We start from the raw sequence: 21,424 nt of genomic DNA, 5'->3' as shown, positions 1-21,424 counted from the left end.
CTAAATTATGCCAAGGAGGCCCCTTAGGTCGGTGGACTGAGGGAGGCTTCCTAATCAGCCCCTGACTTGGGGAAGTGCCCCAAGTGCTTGTATTGGGTCTAGCACCCATTGGACGATCAGGCCTGTGTTTTCCAAGGTGCGCAGAGCCAGAAGTGAGTCCAGAGCCTTGGATGGTGGCAGCGGGAACCCCAGGCCAGCGGGTGTGCTCCAGGGAAGGGGTCGGCCGGACGGGAGGCACCCCAGGGAGGCACTCGGAGCCTGGAAGGTGGGCGGGAGCAGGGAGGTGGGCGGCTCAACGCAGGAGCGCCCCCTACTGGCCCGCCACAGAGATACCCCGGGTCTGTTCCAGCGCTGAGCCATCCGCAGAGCTAGGATGCTCTTCCTGCTAGGGAGACTGCCAAGGTGCAAGCATGAAGGAGTCGGTGGGCAACGGGCAGGTGATGGGTGCTGTGTCACTGAGTGAGATTAGGGCAGGATGGCCCAGTGGTCAGGGACAAGCCCAGGGTTTTGGAGACCTGGGTCCAGTTCCCTGCTCTGCTATTTGCTTGAGGAAATGACTTAGGAGTTCAATGCCTCAGTTTCCCCCTCCGTATCATGGGAATAACCCCACCTTAGAGGATCACAGAGGGAATCAAAATGCTAAAGGACTGTGAGACACTCGTGATATTAGAGTGACCAGGGAGATCCAGGCCCCCAAGGGAGTCATGGAGAAGGGATGAGTTTCCCAAAGGGTTTTAAGTGGATGGGAAGGAAGACTGGGAGCCAGCAGAGAGATGCCAAGGGAGGAGAGGTGTCGTGACCTGGACAGGCCAGGAAGATTGCTGTCCTGATTGCACTTGGTCGGGATGGGGAGGAGAGGGGGCGGAGGGCAGCTGATGTCTCTTGGAAAACCCGACTGCCATCTCCAGTCCTGTATTGCAGACGCATTGCCTGGGAGATCCTCAGGGGACTGGATGAGCCAAGGAAACAGCAGCAGAAAATGAGGAAAGTCATCAGTTAAAAGCCAATCTAATCTGCATTCTCATGTAGTCTCTCTTTGGTCTATTTAAAAAAGAAAATGTATTTAGACTCGCTCTCCCTTAAGGCAGAGACGATGTTTGAATTCCTCCATCCCAGCTGGAAGATGGCACAGAGCGCACCCTCAGCAATGTTACAGGTGACACCAGGCTGGTGGGGGGTAGTAGATACAGTGGAGGGTCGGGCTAGGGTTCAGAAAGACCCTAACACGTTGGAGGATTGCACCAAAAGAAATCCCATGAGGTTCGACGAGGACAAGTGCAAAGTCCTGCATTGAGGAGGGAGCAATCCCCTGCACCGGGGCAGGCTGGGGCCGACAGGCTGGGCAGCCGCTCTGCCGGAAAGGACGTGGGGGGACAGGGGATGAGAAGCTGAACAGGAGCCAGCAGTGTGCCCGTGCTGCCAAGAAAGGTAACGGTGTGATCGGCTGTATTATCAGGAGCGGTGCCAGCAGATCGAAGGCAGTGATTCTTCCCTCTATTCAGCACTGGGGAGGCCACATCTGGAGTCCTGTGTCCAGTTGTGGGCCCCCCCACTGCAGAAAAGATGCGGACACATTGGAGAGAGTCCAGCGGAGGGCAATGAAAATGGTTGTGGGGCTGGGGGACAGGACTGGTGAGGAGAGGCTGAGGGAAATGGGCTGATTGAGTCTGCAGAAGAGAAGACCGAGGGGGATTGAATAGCAGCCGTCACCTCCCTGCAGGGGGGCTGCAAAGAGGATGGAGCTGGGCTGGTCTCAGTGGGGGCAGATGACAGGACAAGGAGCAATGGGCTCAAGCTGCAGCAAGGGAAGTTGAGGTTGGATATTAGGAAAAACCTTCTCCCGAGGAGGGTAGTGAAGCACTGGAACAGGTTACCCAGAGAGGTGGTGGACTCTCCATCCGTGGAGGTTTTGAAGCCCCAGGTAGACAAAGTCTTGTCTGGGATGATGGAGTTGGGGCTTGTCCTGCTCTGAGCAGGGGCTTGGACTAGACGTGACCCCCCTGAGCTCCCTGCAACCTTCGTTGTCTGTGACTCTCTCTCTTTCTTGGCACAGATGCCCTGCAGGACAACGGGGATGCTTTCCTGTCCCAGGCAGTGCTTTTCCCTTGCAATGCTGCCCCATGCAGCTGCACACCAAGCTTTTATTTATAGGGCAATTTATAAAGATGAACATTTACCTGGTTGCCTTCTCACTGGCTTAACAAAACGACCCCCTCAAGGATGCCCTGGCATCTGTATCATGGCACATACCTGGCACTGGTCAGAAAATATAGGCAGCATCAAAAAAGCACAGCTAATTTTTGTCTCATTTGACTGCTTTCACGAACCGCCCTGTCAGCAGGAGTGTGTTCAGAGTTTGTAAGCATTCATTAAAGATCCGGGAGGAATAATTTTAGCCTGTGTTCGTGAATGGTTTGCTTTGATCATGCTTCTTCGATCTGGGCTCTTGCACTTGGATGCAATGCGGGAAGCCGGGCGCTCTGATGGTTTTATATTGACAGCCCACGGCTCGTTCCTAGCAGCGCTTTGGGGAGACCTTGCTCATCAAGCCGTGGTTTCTGCATGCAGTGCTGTGACATGCAACTATCAGCTCGCCCGTGAGGCCTTTTAGGGGTCTTTTCCCGGTCCCTCTGGGCACCATTGGGCTTTCTCTCCTTTCCGTTGCCCTGCCATCTCGTGCTCACCTATTGCAGGGGACACAGAGCTGGAAGGGACCATCTGGGTCCCCAAAGGCAGAGCTCTGCTTCCTCTGCGTGAGAGTCCAACCCTTGCGCCCTCCCTGCTCCTCACTGTGGCCCGGGCTCGAACCCCACCTGCCCAAAGCATTTGCATCCTTCTGCTTGCGACCAAAATGTATTCCATGCTATGCTTGGCCTGCCCCCAGTTTGTGCAGAGCCCAGTTGTATCCTGTCTTGGCCTTCATTTTGCTGAGACCTCTGCTTGGATGAGAGGGGTCATCATTGCTCCCACCCCGCTGCCCTTCCCTGCACCGGCCCAGGTCTGGGAAGGCTTTGAGGCCATTCTCCTTCCTAAGCCAGCTCCTTGGTTGCATTTCTTCCCCCCGCCGCTCGCTACCCACCATTAATTATTTCTGTGACTAGAAGCCAGAGATTGGGGCCCTGCTTGTTCCTGACACCCCGGTCAGCTTGTGCTTGCAGCTTTCTGAGCCATTTCAGAGCCCCCCCCCTGCAGAAAGGATGTGGACACATTGGAGAGGGTCCAGTGGAGGACGATGAAAATGGTTGTGGGCTGGGGGACAGGACTGGTGAGGAGAGACTGAGGGAAATGGGCTGATTGAGTCTGCAGAAGAGAAGACCGAGGGGATTGAATAGCAGCCTTCACCTCCCTGCAGGGGGGCTGCAAAGAGGATGGAGCTGGGCTGGTCTCAGTGGGGGCAGATGGCAGGACAAGGAGCAATGGGCTCAAGCTGTAGCAAGGGAAGTTGAGGTTGGATATTAGGAAAAACTTTCTTGCTAGGAGGGTGGTGAAGCACTGGGACAGGTCACCCAGAGAGGTGGTGCAGTCTCCATCCTTGGAGGTGTTGAAGCCTCGGGTAGACAAAGCCGTGTCTGGGATGATGCAGTTGGGGCTGGTCCTGCTTGGAGCAGGGGTTGAATTAGATGTGACCTCCTGAGCTCCCTGCATCCCTCCTTGTCTGTGATTCAATGGTTTCACGTCTGCCCCCTTCCTTGGGCAAGGGAGAGAGCATGGCATTGTTTGGGTATCCAGGTCCCGCGGACGGCAACGTTTAGGCTTTGCTGGCGTGGCAGGGTGGTCCAAAGAGGACTGAAGCAACAGGACATGCCAAGGAGAGGCGGTCGGGGTACTGCTGGCTTCTCTGCAGGATGCCTGCTGGTCCTGGATGGGGAAGCGCTAGCTCAGTGATGACAAGTCCTGGGAGTCGATGAGCTGGGAAACACAGCCAGCAGTTTGGGGAGCTGGAAAGTCATAGAGGTCACAGGGCCGTGGGGCTGGAGGGGAGCTGCAGACATCACATCTAGTCCAAACCCTGCTTGAGGCAGGATCAGCCCTGTCCAAATCATCCCAGACAAACCCATTGCCCAGCCTCTGAGCAAAACTGCAGTCACCCCTGACACCGCACCAGGCATCACACCCGATCCTGCCCCAGGGCAAGCAGAGGGATCACAACAGCCAGCATCCTGCTGCTGTAAAAGGGGGTTAATATATAGTCCCAAGACCCCAGGTAGAGGCCGTGCCCCTGCTACAGAGGAAGGCAACACCTCCCCAGTCTGTACCAGTCTGAGCAGGGGGGGAAATCCCTTCCTGACCCCAAATCCTGCAATCCTGCATCTGCACAGAGCCCTTTGTGGGGAGAAGCTAAGACAGCCGATGCAGGGAACCCACCTATAAATTGCAGCCGCCTCTGGGGAGGAACATGGCACCATGTACCGCAGCGTTGCGCTGCCCCTTGGCATAGAATAGCACATTTTGTATGCATGCAGGTGGTAGAAAGGACGGTCATCCAGCTGGACGTTAGCTGCGGGCTCTTCTTTTGGGGATCATTAACAACCACGCGGCCCAGTTGTCTGCAATTTGCCTCTCTGAACGACGGCAGCTCAGTGCTCTCCAGGGCTGCCGTGGCGAGCTGGTTTCAAAGGGGCCTGGATGGAAAAGCCCCTGCTCCTCAACCGCCTGCCTACCCCCTTTTCCACTGCAGGGTTTGCCTCGCCGGGGGCACCTCTCCGCAGTCACGGCCTGGCGCAGGCTGCTGAGATACGGCAGCTTTGCAGGGATGAATGGCACGAAAGCAGGATAATGGCTCTAGGAATTGGCAGCCGCATCCCCTGCCGAGCGTATTGATCGGTTCGGTTCCGGCTAATTAAGCACGGCTGTCTGGAAAGCAAGGAGTGAAAAAGCCGTAGAGCCTCTGTGAAGAGACGTTAAACCACAGCCCGTCCCGGGGATGGGCCAGCCTGAGCCCCCAAAAGTAGCACTAGAAATGCTGCAGCAGTCTGAGAAAGAGTAGCATGAAACAGCATATTATATTATATTATATTATATTATATTATATTCCCCGTTCACCCTTCGAGGAATCAGGCAGTTTAGGGGGGTCTCCATGTGAATGGTTGGCAGTCAGGAAGGGACAGTGAAATTCATGCTGCCGGGGGAGGGAGCTCTGCATCTCAACCCTTTCATCCCCTTTGCTTCAAGCTGGGCAGAAACACTCAACCTCGGTCTCACGGGGTCCTAAACCATCTTGAAGCCAATGTGGATTTGGAGACTGGACTGCTAACAGGCTCTTAGCGAGGAGTCTGGGTGGGTGGGTTGGCCCACGGCTTCTCCGTCTCCTTTTTCTCTGGCCTTTCCAGGACCAATTCTGGACGAGATCAGCAAAATGCGGTAGTTGGTTGCGTCTCTGCCACTTGGCCCGGATGAGACTTTTGCAATTGATTTTGCAGGTTCAGTTTAAAACAGAGCATTAAAACAGGCTCAATGCAATGTGCTTTCCAAACCTCTCCTCAGCTGATCTGTGGTGATTTGCAGACGTCTGAACTGGACAAAACCCTTCAGGCTCCATCAGTCCATTCCTCCTTGTCCAGATCAGGATGTTATGGCAATAGCGCATATGCCAGTGTCCTGCTGGTTGTTAAATGCGCCCTGTTATTTTAGATGCTTTGCAGAGAGGCAGGCACCTGTGCTATTTTCTGCCAACACCTTTGGGAGGAAACTGCCTTTTTAATGTTGATTTAATGACAACATTTTAAAGTGTTAAAACGCCACTCCCTCTGCCCCTGGTGACCAAGCTCCTTTGACAAGGTGTTGCCCTTTGCATTTCCACCTCCATGCCCCATCCCCTAATGCTAGGGAAACTCTCAGCAGAGCGGAGCTGGCCACGGTTGAAGAGGTGAGTGATCCTCTGCTGCAAAGAGTCAGAAATCCCAGAGCCGTGGGGCTGGAAGGGATCTCCAGAGGTCCCATTTGATCCAACCCCTGCCTGAGGACAAAGACACATGTCCAAAGACACATAAGCATCATTTCAAAACTCAGCAAAGCCCTTCCTTGCTGGGCTGCATCCCCTAGTGACAGGAGAGAGGGATGCTGTAGACCTCCCTTCCCTATCCCTGCACCGGGTCCTTCCCAAAACCTTATCCCAGCATGTTCCCTCCCTTGCACCTCTTCCCCGGGGCGCTTTGTGGCACTGCCTTGCTGCGGTCGGCACCGGCTGATCCCTGGGCACGTACAGCCCCCGCAACCCAGTGCCTGGCCTGCAGCAGCCCCCAGAAGTGCCCTAACCCGGTGTCCCTTCTCTCCTCCCCAGACCTTCCGGTGGCCCATTGCCAGCAACATCAATGGCAACGAGATGCTGGAGATCCAGGTCTTCAACTACAGCAAGGTCTTCTCCAACAGGTGAGCCAGCCCATCGCCTCCCCGCTCCCCGCGCCCGGAGCAGCCCCACACAAGCTGCTTCGAGCCTGGACCGAGAAGCTAACGGCCACTTCTCGGGACACCAGACGGATTCCCTGCCCTGCAAACCGGAGCTAAAATTTGCAAACTCGGTAGCCTGAAAGCCCCTGAATAAGCCGCCTGCTTTTCACAGGGTCTTGCCATTGCTTTTGGCTGGTGCACCATGCATATGGGAGTTGTCTGGGTGTCTCAATAGGGAATGAGACACCTGGAACATCTGGCAGCCCTGCCACAGATGACTTTCTGTTTTATTTCTCTTCCTGCCTCTCTGGGTTTTACTTCCCTGGGCATTTAAGTTTCAGTACTGTGTGCTAGGTGATGCATGTTTTCACAGATTTCCTCCTTTAGCATGTTATTTAGCTCATCCATTAGGCACGTGCTCGAGGAAAGACTCCTTTCTCCCAGCCCTTGAGCTGCTGGGTTGGTTATTTCCTGGGGTTTCCCCTCACTGCAAGGACATCAGCGTGTTCCCCCGAAACTGGGGCTTAAATACAAAGCGACTCTCAAAGGAGAAGCCTGGAAGGACCTGTGTCTACTGCCAGGGGAGGGGGTGGAAAGAGGTGCTGTCTCTTTTGCAAGCCAGCTGAGGAGTTACGGGTTGGATGAATGGACTGTGGGGTGGATAGAAAACAGGCTGGATTGTCGGATTCAAAGAGTAGTAATCAATGGCTCGATACCTAGTTGGCAGCCGGTATCATGTGGAACGCCACCGGGGTCAGTCCTGGGGCTGGTTTTGTTCAGTGTCTTCATCAACAACCTGGACGACGGCAGAGCGCACCCTCAGCAAGTCTGCAGATGACACCAAGCTGGGGGTGTAGTAGATACGCTGGAGGGCAGGGCTAGGATTCAGAGTGACCTAAGCAAATTGGAGGATTGGAGCAAGAGAAATGTCCAACAAAGACAAGTGCAAGGTCCTGCACTTAGGAGGGAGCAATCGCATACACAGGTGCAGGCTGGGGGTGACGGGCTGGGCAGCAGCTCTGCACAAAAGGACCTGGGGGGACAGGGGACAAGAAGCTGGACAGGAGCCAGAAGTGTGCCCTTGGTGCCAAGAAGGCTACTGGCATCCTGGGCTGCATTGGGAGCAGCATTGCCAGCAGATCGAGGGACGTGATTCTTCTCCTCTATTCAGCACTGGGGAGGCCACATCTGGAGTCCTGTGTCCAGTTGTGGCCCCCACTGCAGAAAAGATGTGGACATATTGGAGGGAGTCCAGTGGAGGATATGAAAATGGTTGCGGGCTGGGGGACATGAGGTGTGAGGAGAGGCTGAGGGAAATGGGCTGATTTAGTCTGCAGAAGAGAAGACCAAGGGGGGTTGAACAGCAGCCTTCAGCTCCCTGCAGGGAGGGGGTGTGCAGAGGATGGAGCTGGGCTGTTCTCAGTGGGGGCAAATGACAGGACAAGGAGCAATGGGCTCAAGCTGCAGCAAAGGAAGTTGAGGCTGGATATTAAGAAAAACTTTCTTGCTAGGAGGGTGGTAAAGCACTGGAACAAGCTATCCAGAGAGGTGATGGCATCTCCATCCTTGGAGGTTTTGAAGCCCCGGCTAGACAAAGCCTCCACTGGGATGATGTAGTTGGGGCTGGTCCTGCTTGGAGCAGGGGGTTGGACTCGATGTGACCTCCCGAGGTCCCTTCCAGCCCTCCTGGTCTGTGATTAGATCTGGAACCAGAGAGCCCACGCGCTGGTTAAACACACCCATGGCTGGAGCTGGTTACTGTAGGGCTGCATGAACACAAGGGACGCATTGCCCAAACCCATGGAAAAACTGTAAAATCACCCATGAGCCATACACTCCCCAGCGGTGTAGCTCCGTTTTGCTGCCTGGTTGTTCCCTGTTAAAGGAGCACGCTCCGGCAAGCTAGGATGTTGTGTAGGGGAGCGTGATTGGGGTGATGTCTTGATTAGGGGAGGATAGGGTCTGGTCTTTGGAGGCAATGAGGAATATAGAGGCACAGCTGCAGTAAATCTATCCTAAGGCTATGGGAAGTTGCTCATCTCCCAACTCAGATTCTGCCACAAAGCAGCCCTCCATCCTTGAAAGCCGGTCTAGCTCACTGCGAGCAGGCAGTGTCCTGTCCAAAGGGCCACCCTCCACACCTGCACTGCTGTGACACTGTGGGTTGACACTTTGCTGGATGCTGCATGGGGCTGGGAGGGAATTTCACCCCCCCATGTGTAAGGGTTGTTTTTTTTCTAAGCCTCCCCCAGAGGCGCTGGTGCTGCAGCCTAGGATGGGGATGGGGACTGGGCTGTGCCCATGCTCCTGCTGGCACCAACCCCGCAGGGTGCTGGCTAGAGGGTCTTGCCCCTGCGCTCAGGGTCAGACTGAGGCTGCATTGGGGGTGAGGAAGGAGTATTATCCCCTTGGTCAGATTGGTATGGACTGGGGGGTTTTGCCTTCCTGTCATGGAGGCACGGCACCTGCCTGGGGTCTCTCGAGTGTATATTAACCTTTGCAGCAGCAGGACGTTGGCTGCTGCGGTCCCCCTGCTTTCCTCGCGGCAGGTTCAGGTGCGATGTCTGGTGCTGTGTCAAGGCTGATGGTGTCATTGTGCTCAGAGGCTGGACAGTGGATGTGTCCGGGCTGGTTTGCACAGGGCTGGTCCTGCCTCAGGCAGGGGTTGGACTAGACATGGCCTCTGCAGCTCCCTGACAGCTTCTTGGTGCATCTGTGATAGAAACATCTGAACCATGGAGCTTGCTTGTCATTTCTGGGGTGGCTTTGCTGGGCCCAGGTATGCCAATCTCACACCCAGCGCAGATCTCATTGCACTCTGATTTAGGCGCTCACAAAGCACCAGCGCTGATATGTCATGGCCCCTTCTGCATCCCTCACATTGTAGGTCGGGGTGGGCAAAATACAGCCTGGGGGCCGGATCCGGCCTGCCAAGCCATTCTATCTGGCCGGTGGGGCCCCTAAAGTATTTAGAAAATGTAATATTTATTTGCTCCTGGCTGCCTGTCAAAGATGACAGGAGACAGGGGCAGCAGGACCCAGGGGAAGCCAGGAGTGGAACCCAGCAGCAAGGCCCACCCAACCCTGCCCCCGCAAACAGAAGCCCCTGCCTAGCAAAAGCTTCTGGCCTGGGACTGCGGGACTTTTTTTGCTTCCCTGCGCTGGAGAGGGAAATGCAGCCCTCAACAGCTTGCCCAAACTTGGTAAGTGGCCCTCTGTCCGAAATAATTGCCTGCCCCTATTGTAGGTAGCCAGCAGATCTAACGTCTGAGTATGTCAAGGCACGTGGAAAGGAAGTAAGGCCAAGGAAATGCCAGTCCCTGGAAAATCTCACCCGAAAAAACAGCAGCAATAAATCTGGGGAAAAGAGAAAGCAAAGCAGGAAAAAGCAGTGGGAGAAGGGGCGAGAGGAATATCACCGGTGAGGAAGAAAAGCAGCTGCTCAAAGAGGAGCAGGGGGCTGCAGTATTGCAAAACCAGTGGTGTTAATAATCAAGTCAAACCCTAAGGAAAGCCTCCCACCCAAAGCATGAGGTGAGAAGGCAAAGGCAAAGCAGAGGCAAGTCCGGGCAGGTGTGCGGGCAGTGACAGGCAACCCAGGGGTGTGCTAAGAAGGAAAGAGAGCTGCGGCCTGACCGGCTTGGGCCAGATATGCTCACCAGCAACATGCAGCTTAAAGACCTCACCGAGGATCTTCACCTCTGGTGCATTTGGGACTCAGGCTGGTGAGTGAAGCCTGGTCCTGAGGAGATGCCATAGGGGAAGTTAGGCACAACCAGGATGAGTTTAGTACTTGCTATGTGAGAGCAGAGATCCCTGCCCAGTGCAAGACCTCTGTGCTGAATGCAGGGAGCTCAGTGAGCAAGCGATTCTGCCTCCCCATCCTCCTGCCCATTCGGCTGTCACTCCCATTTTGCAGGTGGGGGCCACTGAAGCCTAGCAGAGGTGAAGCGATGTGACCAAGGCAAAGCGGGTAGTCAGTGGCAGAGGCCAGCGCCCATCCAAGCCGTCTGGAGCAGGAAGGCAGTGCCATAAGCACTCTTCAAGGGACAGGGGAAGGTTTAAGTTGTGTGGGGGCGGGGAGCTGCGACTGGGAAGGCGATCGTTCTCGGTGAATAATGCAGCGGGCTGGGGAAAAGGAGACAGAGCCAAGCCCCAGATAAAAGCCCGACATCTGAGGCAGGCTCGCTGTGAATTATTGAGAGCGCCGCGGCTTGGACAACGTTGCCTGGCTCGTTAAGGGGCTTGGGTTCCCTCCCAGGGGAGCAGTCGCCGTGCAGCTAATTAGCTTGCAAAAGGATCTTTTCCCTGAGCCGTGTCAGCGGGGCGGGCACGGTGTCAGCTGCAGCCGGCCTGTCTCTCTCGGGGAGCCGATGGCAGGGCTCAGAGGCCACCTGTAAGCTATCCCAATGCTGTGTCCTATCCCAATCCCACCTGTCGGCATTGAAGGGCAGGGGGGATAGTGCCCTTGGCTCCTACCTGCACCGTTCGCCCTGTCCTGACTGGGCCCTGAAGGGATCTCCCGCATTGCAACCCTATTCAGCCAGATCCCTGCTCTATGCATGGCCTCTATGCAGTATGTGGGGAGGCCATCCCCTGCCCATTCAGCTGTCACTACCATTTTGCAGATGGGGCCACTGAGGCCAAGGAGAGGCAAGGTGATGGGACCAAGGCAAGGCGGGGAATCAGTGGCAGAGGCCAGCACTTAGCCAAGCTATTTGAAGTGGGAAGCCACTGCCATAACCGAGCTGAATAAGATCTTTTAGGAGAACCAGGTCTTCTAGCTCTCACAGCCCGGCAAATCATCCTCCCCACCCAGCGTGGGTTGAGCAGGGCGGAGAGCACGTCCTGCTGAAACTGGCCCATTTTACATATAGGAGGAGCATTGCTCTGGATCCAGAAGGAGATGAAGCCCTGCTCTGTGAGTTAGGCTGTGCCCGGCAGGCCGGGTGCCCAGAGGCCTGGCACTTTGCTCCTGCCCCTGGTGCAATGCAGGCATTTTGCATTGCATGAGGAGGGCGTGAGGAGGCAGAGGCCATTTCAGGGACCTGAGCACATGGGGGCAGCAGGCCAGGCCAGATGGAGAAGCCGAGGAGGGGGCTTCATTGCTGCTTGTTGTTGGGGATGGACAGGAGTCTCATTTAAAAAAGAAAAGTCGAAATGGGAAGGACGTGCCCTAACTTGAGTCCTCCTGAGTGACCCCAGAGGATTCTGGGAGGACTTACAGAAAGGGTTAAACTTGGGCTTGGAGGTGGATTGTTTCAGAGCTCTCAGCCTTGTCCCATACCCCTGGCCTCTGACACCGACTCCCTGCGTCTCCTTGGTCAAGTCACTTTGTCTCTGCGCAACTGCAGCTAAGAGCCAAGGGAAGACTCAGGCAGGGGTGTGAGAGACGCTGCCAGGGAGGGCAGTCAGCAGGTCAGACGCCTGGGGTGGGAATGGCTCCCAGAGGTACCAGAGCCTAGGGTGTCCTTGCAGGAGATGGGTGCCATGAGAGACGCTAGCTGGGGCTGGGGGTAGGTGCGTGGAGAGGGGCCTGGGTGCTTTCTGGGCAGGGGACATGCAGATCAGCCCTAAGGATGGTGGCCAAATCCAGACCTGGAGTCCACACTTCCTCTCTTCGCCCTGTGTCAGAGAGGACAACGTGGTCCAATACATACGAGCACCTGCTTGGGAGTCATGGGATCTGGAGCCTTCTCTCACCTCTGACCTGCTGTGTGTGTCTCCATGCCTCAGTTTCCCCATCTATACAATGATAGGGAGACTCAGCCACTTCGCAACGTGCCTCGAGGCGTCAGGCAGGGCCAGGCCGTGGAAGAGCTAAGTCCCGCGGCCGTGCATGATACCCCCTCCCTGGCTCCTCTCCGTAGCACGTCAGCAGGCTGCCATCCGATCCCCCCGACGAGTCCACACGCTGCTGTGTGTACGTGTCCGGAGCGGCGGGGGGGAGGATGTGTAACATCCACCTACCTGCAACTGATACCGCGGCGCAGAGCCCGGATCTCCTTACCGCGTGCGACAAAGAGACTCGTTCCAAGAGCGGCTTGTAACCGCGCTGCATTTTCCAGCATCAACACAGAGGCTTTGTTTCCTCCTTTGTGCCCCGACATCCTCGACTATGAAGATCTCTGCAATATTCAGGGCCTTTGTCTCACACCTTCCCCCTGACCCCCACTGTCTCACGAGGAGGGTGGTGAAGCACTGGGACAGAGAGGCGGTGCAGTCTCCATCCTTGGAGGTGTTGAAGACCCGGCTAGGCCAAGTTCGGGCTGGGATGACGTGGTTGGGGCTGGTCCTGCTTGGAGCAGGGGGTTGGACTAGATGTCACCTCCTGAGGTCCTTTCCAACCCTCATTTTCTGTGATTCTCTGATTTCTAGTATTCTAAGATGTTGGTAGGTGCCCCCATGTCCTGGACCAGGGCTCAGGGGTTGTGTTGCTGCTGGCGATGCTGCCCTAGACCAGAGGCTCTGGCTTTTGGTTGTTCAAGATCCCCCAGCGTGTCTGCAGGATGAGGAGTATGTTCTCCTGTCCTTTGCTGCAATTCTAGCTTCTCCTGTTGCATTTCACTGCCCTGACCCTCTCCGCGGCTGTTCCCCCCTTTCATTTCACCAAGGTAAAACTGGCCGCTGTGTTTCACCCCCAGAGCTGGCTGCATTTTCACACTGAGAAGCATTGCTTTTCAAAGACTCAGTCCTATCCCTGGCTCTGCTGCCGGCCTGCTGGGAGACTTGATTTCTCGTTGACTCGGTTTCCCCATCTTTAAAATGGGGACAGTGATATTGCCCTCTTTTGGGATACACTATGAGACTTGATGACCCCAGGACATGGCATTTCTTACATCCTGTTCATATGCCCTCCCTCTAAAGCCGCGATTCTCAACTGGGTGCCAGGGACCCTGTCGAGGGTGCTATGGGATGCCACACCACGTTCGCCCCGTTAGGTGTCCAAACACGATTCACAAGATAAACTCCCCCAAAACAGCAATAAAAACATTGTGACCTATCGTGGGCTGTCTGAGCGCTTTGCGACAGACGATTTTTCTGTAGTCCAAAAGTGAGTGAAAATCTCGATTTGGCTTTTTCTAAGGGGGGCGGTTTGCTCAAATCTAAAAAAGGTTGGAAACGAGTGGTCTAAAGCATCTGCTGTCGGAGACAGGCCACCGAGCAACACGGCCCATTGCTCTCACCCAGCGTGGCTCTGCAGGTGTTCTTACGTGCCATATAATATTATATTATTATTGAGCCTGCCACAACTGTGTTCATGCCACTAATAACATTTCTGAATCTGCCCTGGCCCTGCTGGACCCTTCTCCCCCATCGGTTTAGACTTACATTTTTCTTTTGCTGGCGGGGAGATATCAGCAGAGGCTGTGGGCATAGGATGAGTTTACCATTATGCCTTGTGCTGTGTCAGGGTTGCTGATAGTTTTATGAAGAGTTTAGGGTAAGGATTAGGGTAAGGATGGTTTGGACAGGGCTGATCCTGCCTCAGGCAGGGGTTGGACTAGATGTGACCTATGGATGTCCCTTCCAGCCCCACTTCTTTAGGATTTCAGTGATTTTTATGATTATGGATTTGTCTGGGATGGTTTGCACAGGGCTGACTAGACGTGACCTCTGCAGCTCCTTTCCAGCCTCACTTCTGTATTATTCTCTGATACCATGGAGGCCAGGATCTCTTTTATCAGACCTACCTCATAGATAAAGTTAGACAAGCTTTCGGATGCAAGGCATTCTTCATCAGAGCAGAGTTGAAAGCCAGCCCAGCAAAGTGAAAAATGGTTGGAAGAAGGAGGAGAATAACTCCCAGGAGTAGCAGACCAACAGCAAGCAGAAGAAAAGCTGCTTCCTAGGAGATCAAGTCGTATCAGCAGGGCAGAGGGTCATTCTCCATTTACTACGCAGCGCATTGTAGCAGAAGGGGAGCAGACACGTGATGCTCAGCCTGGCGCTGGTCTGAGTCGCAGGTACAGTTACCCCGTGGAAGGTGAGATGAACGGTGTGCCCAACACGGGTATACACATGGACTGCCACATGTCTGTCCCTCCTAGTCCAGTCTGCCATGGCTAATGCAGAACGACTCCACTGCCGCCTCCCGGCCAGGTGCTGTACTAGGGCCCTCTGCAAGCCGCTGCCTTGGGAGAGTGGCTGTGTACCTGCTCCTTACTGCAGAGTAAACCCAGGGTAAAATCATCCCTGGTACTTGTGCTGTATTTGGAGCAAGCAGCGGGGTCTGCAGGGGCAGGGAAGGACCTGCTTTCTGGTCTCATGCCCTTTCCTTGCTCCGGTGCCAGGCTGGGGCTGCTGACTTCAGGTCCGTTGCATATGGTTTGGCTATATTAGGACACCGCAGCATGACTCCGATCATGCATGTCACGTGTCCTTTCAGGCCCCTTTGTGCGGTCCAAATCACCCAAGAGATGCTCAGTAATTTGGCTCTGCAGAGCCCTTTGCATTCATCTTCCTCCGGGTGGGTTATCTATGCCCCTCTTTGCTTTGGGGCCCGTGCAGCTGCCAGGCTGCAGAGCAATACTGCTATCATGCTATGATGGAAACATGCAGAGCAGGGGTTTCTGAGTGATTTTATTCTGGTTTTGCATTGGGTATGTCTATTGCCCAAGTCAGGTTTTGCATTTGCAGCTCTACAAAACCAAGGGGCTGAGGAAGAGGAGGGCAGGGTCTTTTTTCATGGTGAGTGGGGTAAGGGATGAAGAGGGGGATAGATGCCCTGGTTCAATTTCCTATCCACCCCTCACTTTGTACCTGGAGAGCATTAAAAGCCAGTGATGAATGCAGCATTGGCACTCATAGGCAGCTGGAGGAAGATGCCAGGAACGATCAGTGACATGCTCCAGCTGGTGATATTAATGATCTCCTCCTCTTCGGGCTCCATAAATGAGATGCAGGGATCCATCACTGTCAGCCTCCGGTGACAACAGGTATAGCCGTAAATGAGCATCATATTTATTCTTGCCCAAATCCAGCCTGGGGAAATCCTGGCCCACGTTCACCTGTATTTAGAGCAGTTTATCAGAGCCTGTTAGTGGCTTTGCTTTGAGGCAGATATTTTTTTCTTCTGTTTTGGGCTTCACAGGGAGCAGCATTTTAATTATAGGAGCGATTTGGATCTTACTATGCATGAGACACTCTGCACGTTCAGGGCAGCGTGAGCGTGTCTGGATGGTGTGAACACAAAGGAGGGCTTGTTTCAAGTGAGGTCTAATGAACTATGGAGAATGCATGTAGCCCCTGCTCATTAGAGGTCTTAAGGCGATATGGAGGATGGCAGAGTCGAACAAAGCTCTGTTGGCCTGTGAGTTTTGATTTGCTGCTTCCAGATGTATAATACACAGCGTAGCATAGACTCATAGACAAGGAGGGCTGGAAGGGAACTCAGGAGGGCACATCGAGTCCAACCCCCTGCTCCAAGCAGGACCAGCTCCAACCACATCATCCCAGACAAGGCTTTGTCTACCCAGCTCTTCAAAACCTCCAAGGATGGAGACGCCACCACCTCTCTGGGGAGCCTGTTCCAGTGCTTCACCACTCCGCTCGTGACAGTGTTTCCTAATATCCAACCTCAACTTGCCTTGCTGCAGCTTGAGCCCATTGCTCCTTGTCCTGCCATCTGCCCCCACTGAGACCAGCCCAGCTCCATCCTCTTTGCAGCCCCCCTGCAGGGAGGTGAGGGCTGCTATTCAACCCCCCCTCGGTCTTCTCTTCGGCAGACTCAAGCAACCCATTTCCCTCAGCCTCTCCTCACCAGTCCTGTCCCCCAGCCCCACAACCATTTTCATTGCCCTCCACTGGACTCTCTCCATTGTGCCCACATCCTTTCTGCAGTGGGCAACCCAAAACTGGACGCAGGACTGGTGGCCTCATCAGTGACAAATAGAGGGGAAGAATCACGTCCCTCGATCTGCTGGCAACGCTCCTCCCAATGCAGCCCAGGATGCCGGTAGCCTTCTTGGCACCACAGGCACACTGCTGGCCCCTGTCCAGCTTCTTGCCCCGTCCCCCCAGGTCTTTTCTGCAGAGCGGCTGCCCAGCCCGTCACCCCCAGCCTGCACCGGTACATGGGATTGCTCCCTCCTACGTGCAGGATTTTGCACTTGTCCTTGTTGAACCTCATGGGATTTCTTTTGGCCCAATGCTGCAACGTGTCAAGGTCACTCTGAATCCTAGCCCCAAATAACCTCTACATTTCCATGTACTTGTTCTGAAGCCATGTTTTTGGTTAGAAAATTGAAAATATTAAGGAAAAAAAATGGTTATCTCCCCTCTAATGAAATTGGACCCCGTTTCAGCATTTCTGTTGTCTGAAGGAAAGTTGTTTTTTTTTTTTTGTTTTTTCTTTTTAATTTCACAAAGAAAACTGATAACTCTGAGTTTCTGGTCAACCCAAAAGCATTTTTTGTAGTGCCTTAGCTATACTCCACAGCTCTGGGTGGCGTAGCAGATGGGGTCTTGCCGCATCTCAATCTCATGCCTTTGTCTTGTCATTCAGCTCCATTATATTTGGCTCAGGCACCGACAGAGTAGGAAAAAAAAAAGATTTAAAATCCTAATTCAGGGCAGACAGGTCACCTGGAGAGATTCATCTCCCTTTCTCTATAGTCAGGATGGACTATGAGCCATCCTAGTATGGTTCATGTGACGTCTCGTGCTGGGTCTCTTGGGCCGTGGGGATAACGGCATCACTTCTCAGCTTTGCAGCACACTCTCCTTTGGTTTCCTGCTGGCCGGTGGACCACAGGAGACAGGGAACTGTGGCTCTGCTTTGTGCCAGGCTTTGAAAGGCCTTTGGCTTAAGTTACTTTATGCACCACATCACTGTCAGCAGACCTGGCTCCTGCCCCAGGTAGAGTGACCTCCCTCTTCTTGCTCCAGATTTGAGTAAGTGGTGGGGATGGCACAGAAATCATAGATATCAAAGAGAAGTGGGGCTGGAAGGGACCTCCATAGGTCCCATGTAGTGCAACCCCTGCCGGAGGCAGGCTCAGCCCTGCCCAAACCATCCCAGACAAATCCATAATCACAGAAATTGTAGAAATCATTGCAATCCTAGAGCTTTGGGAGGTCCCAAAAGCTGGGGTGGGGTGGGGTGGGATGACAGGAAGCTCTGGTTGTGGCAGCCAATGCTGAGGGTAGTTTGGATGTCATGTCTGGGGCTGCAACTCATTCCTGGCTCCTTTTTCGTGGGTGCATACACATGCATTTACACTGGCTTAAATTTACTGTGCAGTAAGTTACTGCACAGTAAGCAGGAAAAGTCCAGCATCTACACATGCAGACATGAAAGCATATTAACGCTGTGTGTGGTCTGATGTGGGACTAAAGTTAGTCCCAAGTCAGTCCGCACACACCGTATTACTGCTCAGTAAGGCGTCTACATGTACGTTATTGCGCAGTAACTAATCGGGTGTAAATTTGATACCTACATGAAGCAGGTATCAAATTACACTTAATTGAGCCCAAGTTGCCATATTTACTGTGCAGTACGGGTGTGCATGCATAGACGTGAGACTGTACTGCGCACTAATTTCAGTTACTGCGCAGTAAATGCACACATGTAGACGTGCCCCCTGTGTACGGCATCCCCCTTATTTAAGGTTTCCTAGCAGTGTGAAAGGTCAGTTATTAATACCAAGGAGTCTCTCAGCTACCACGTAACATGGGAGACTCCCAGGGGCTCAGGAGGGGCAGCATTTCCCTGTATAGCCAGCGATACAGGATTAGTGTCTGGCTCCCCAGAGCTATCAGTGCAGCATGTACATGAGTGACACCATGCAAGGCAGATACCCAGGGCTGAGGACAGACATGCTGCCTATACAGACATTCAGTCTCTGGAGAGATATTCCCCCAGAAGCCACTTTACTCGTGTCGTTTCCAAATTGTTATTCCCCCCAATTGGCTACTTTTACTCTGGGAGAAAACATATGAATGTCTGTACACTCACAGTTTCTCCTGGGAGAGTAGGGACTCTCCCTGGAGAAACTAAACATCTGTACATAGCCACAGCCACCACCTGGGCTTTGAAAGGGGAGGAGGACTTGTCTCTCAGGAGCTTGTATCACTTATAACTTCTCCCCAGTCCTATACCATCGTAAGGGAGCTAAATGGCTGTAAATTGGGATTAAAGTTACAGCAATTCAGCTTGCTCCTACCATCAGAGGAGTATGAGGGTATAATAGGTACATCCAGGTTGTGTCTAAACGTGCATTGACAACAGCTTAAAGTTAGTCCCAAGTCAGTCCACACACACAGTGTTACTGCGCAATAAGGCGTCTACACGTGTGTTACTGCGCAGTAACTAATTGGGCATAAATTTGATACCTGCATCATGCATATATCAAATTTATGCCCAAATCGGCATAATTAGCCATATTTACTGAGCAGTATGGGCATGCACGTGTAGATGCGCGCCTGTACTGAGCAATAATTTCCGTTACTGAGCAGTAAATGCACACGTGTAGACGCGCCCAGTCACGCCAGTCCCCCTGCAGTCTGGGGGGAAAACCCCATCTCCGGGAATGAATCAGGTCATCGTTGTCTTGCAGTTGCTTTGTCTGGCTGTAGACACCTCTTATTTTTCTCCCTATATCTAGGTCTTCAAAGCCAGGACCATCTCAGGACAAATAACTGTTGATAACATTGGATCAGGCCTTTGCAATGGGTGGGCACTAGGATTTTCTCAGTTAACAGGGAAAATTAATCCTGGTTATTCTTATGTTGCACCAAAGGAGGGAAGAGATGGATTATTTGTAGAAGGACACTCAGGGAAGTTAATCTGAATGAACTAGCAGTGTGCATTTACAGTGGATAAGTTAAACTGCTGTAAACCCTTGTGTTAACACACTGGCCCTACCTTGATCTCATGTACTTCCGAGGCTGCTGGCTTGGGAAGGGAGCTACCTTGCACTATGCTCATGTTAATTTTGATTAAGAGAGTCCACATGGGGGCTGAATACTGTTCAACCCACTTGTTCATGGAAATGAGGGGTGAAGGGACCTCACGAAGTTGCATCTAGTCCAACCCCTGCTCCAAGCAGGACCAGCCCCAACTACATCATCCCACCCAAGACTTTGTCTACCCGGGGCTTCAACACCTCCAAGGATGGAGAATGCACCATTAAACCCATTCCTGTGCTTTACTGCCCTCCTAGTGAGAAAGTTTTTCCTAATATCCAACCTCAGCCTCCTAAGATAGGACAGGCAGAAGGCTGGATATAGCAAGTGGCAGTCAATGCAATGCTAACTGTTTGAGTGTATCCTTTGCGTGGCAGAGCATCAGGTCTTGGGCTTGGGGTGCACAGCTCCTGACATCTTGGGGTCCTGGTTTTGATAATTAGCAAATATTCAATAATGCAACCTATAAAATCCTCATCTCTGGAAATTTCCAAGAGCAGGTTGGACAGACACTCGGCTGGGATGGTTTAGATAAGGATGGTCTGGCTAGACTAGATAAGCTCATGAGGTCCCTTGCAGCCTTACTTTCCAGGATCCTACGCAAGCTCGATGAAGGTCAATGCCCATTCCGATTTCCTCAGGGCTCTTTCCCCTCTCGTAAACTAACCTGAAGGGACATCAATGTATTTAACCAGCAGAGAGCACTGAGCAAGGCATTTTCAGCCTATGGGGCGCTTTAAATTTTGATTAAAGCAAATTACTGTAGCACATTCTGCTCATATTATCACTTTAAATCACCCGTGAGCCCTCTTGGGGTGCACGCTGCCTTCTGTATTTTTAGATGTTGCTGCAGCAGCAACATGTAGGTGAGAACTGTGCTGGGTTTTGGTCAGGAGTTCGTACAATCATTGACTATTAGGGTCGAAGGGACCTTGGGAGGTCACATCGAGTCCAGCCCCCTGCTCCAAGCAGGGCCAGCCCCAGATACATCATGGCAGCCAAGGCTTTGTCTACCCAGGTCTCTAAGGATGGAGATGCCCTAACCTCTCTTCCAGGGCTTCCAGACAAACTCCTCACAGGTTTCCTCCATCTGCTGCTTCCACTTCCAGTCTGGGGGCACTGGTTTCAGGCCTCACCCCATCCATGCATGGACCTAACTGGTTTTCTGGGTAAGGCATCGCTTGCATAGCTGGCCTGTCACCAGGGTACGGAGACGCTGTTATCCAGTGACTGATAGAGCCGGGCATGTTTATCGTGGGGAGGAGTTCATTTCCCCCAGATCTGTTGTGTGGACTGCAGATCCGATCTGGCAGATGGGTTTATCCCGGGGCACCACTACAACAACGACAATAATAATATGCAATAATGCAAAAAGAAACATTCTGATATTTCATCTGAATGCTAATCGTAATAATAATGACAATATTTATTATGCATTAAATATGTATTAATACATATGTATTAATTATAATATGCATTAATTATAATATGATCGTATTTGTAATTATCATCGATAGTTACTATTGGATATATAATAATAATTATTATTATATGCATTCTCATTATTATTATATGCAATGATACAGAAAGAAACATTTTGAATAATAAAGGTAATCATAATGATAATAGCATGTATATATGCATTAGTAGTAGGAGTAGCAGTAGTACAATGAAAAATCAAAAGGTTTCTTTTCGGCACTTTCTGCACAAAAATGTTCACCTTTTCAGTGTGAAACAGGATTTGCTATTTTGCAAATGGCCCCCCAATTTAATTGAAAATCTTTTACTGCCCCCCTGCACCAAAAATGAGGCTAAATATTCAATTCAGCTTGAAACATTTTTCCCTCCTGTTTTTGTCTCACCTAAGAAATAGAAAAACGTAGCCTGTTTCTTTTTCTCCTTTGGGACAGCCAGGTTTCAGGTGTTTGCCCTGAAGCAGCGAAGCAGCAGATCAGTTGTGTCCGCAGTTCTGCTTCCAGGCCTGTTTCCAAACCATGCCTCACTCACAGCCTTTTCTCACAACGGGCCGGCTGGAAGTGAGCAAGGAGAAAGGAGGAGATGTCTCGGATGACTTCAGGTCTCCGTGTTGGATGCAGGCGGTTAATCTAACATTTAGATGGGGAAGGCA

General features: G+C 52.7%; 1 protein-coding gene across 1 annotated transcript in view; it reads left to right on the top strand.

The window, feature by feature from the left end:
* The window catches only part of OTOF (otoferlin), a 151,907-nt gene that overhangs the window by 29,884 nt on the left and 100,599 nt on the right, over positions 1-21,424 (top strand). The window contains exon 3 of the mRNA XM_014526912.1: positions 6,281-6,369. Within this exon, the coding sequence (XP_014382398.1) occupies positions 6,281-6,369 (89 nt within the window). The remainder of the gene's footprint in view (positions 1-6,280; positions 6,370-21,424) is intronic.

Source organism: Alligator sinensis, unplaced genomic scaffold, assembly GCF_000455745.1.
Source record: "Alligator sinensis unplaced genomic scaffold, ASM45574v1 scaffold1757_1, whole genome shotgun sequence".
Taxonomy (NCBI): Eukaryota; Metazoa; Chordata; order Crocodylia; family Alligatoridae; genus Alligator; species Alligator sinensis.
The sequence above is the reverse complement of the archived record's forward strand: the minus strand, read 5'-3'. Positions and strand labels throughout refer to the sequence as shown.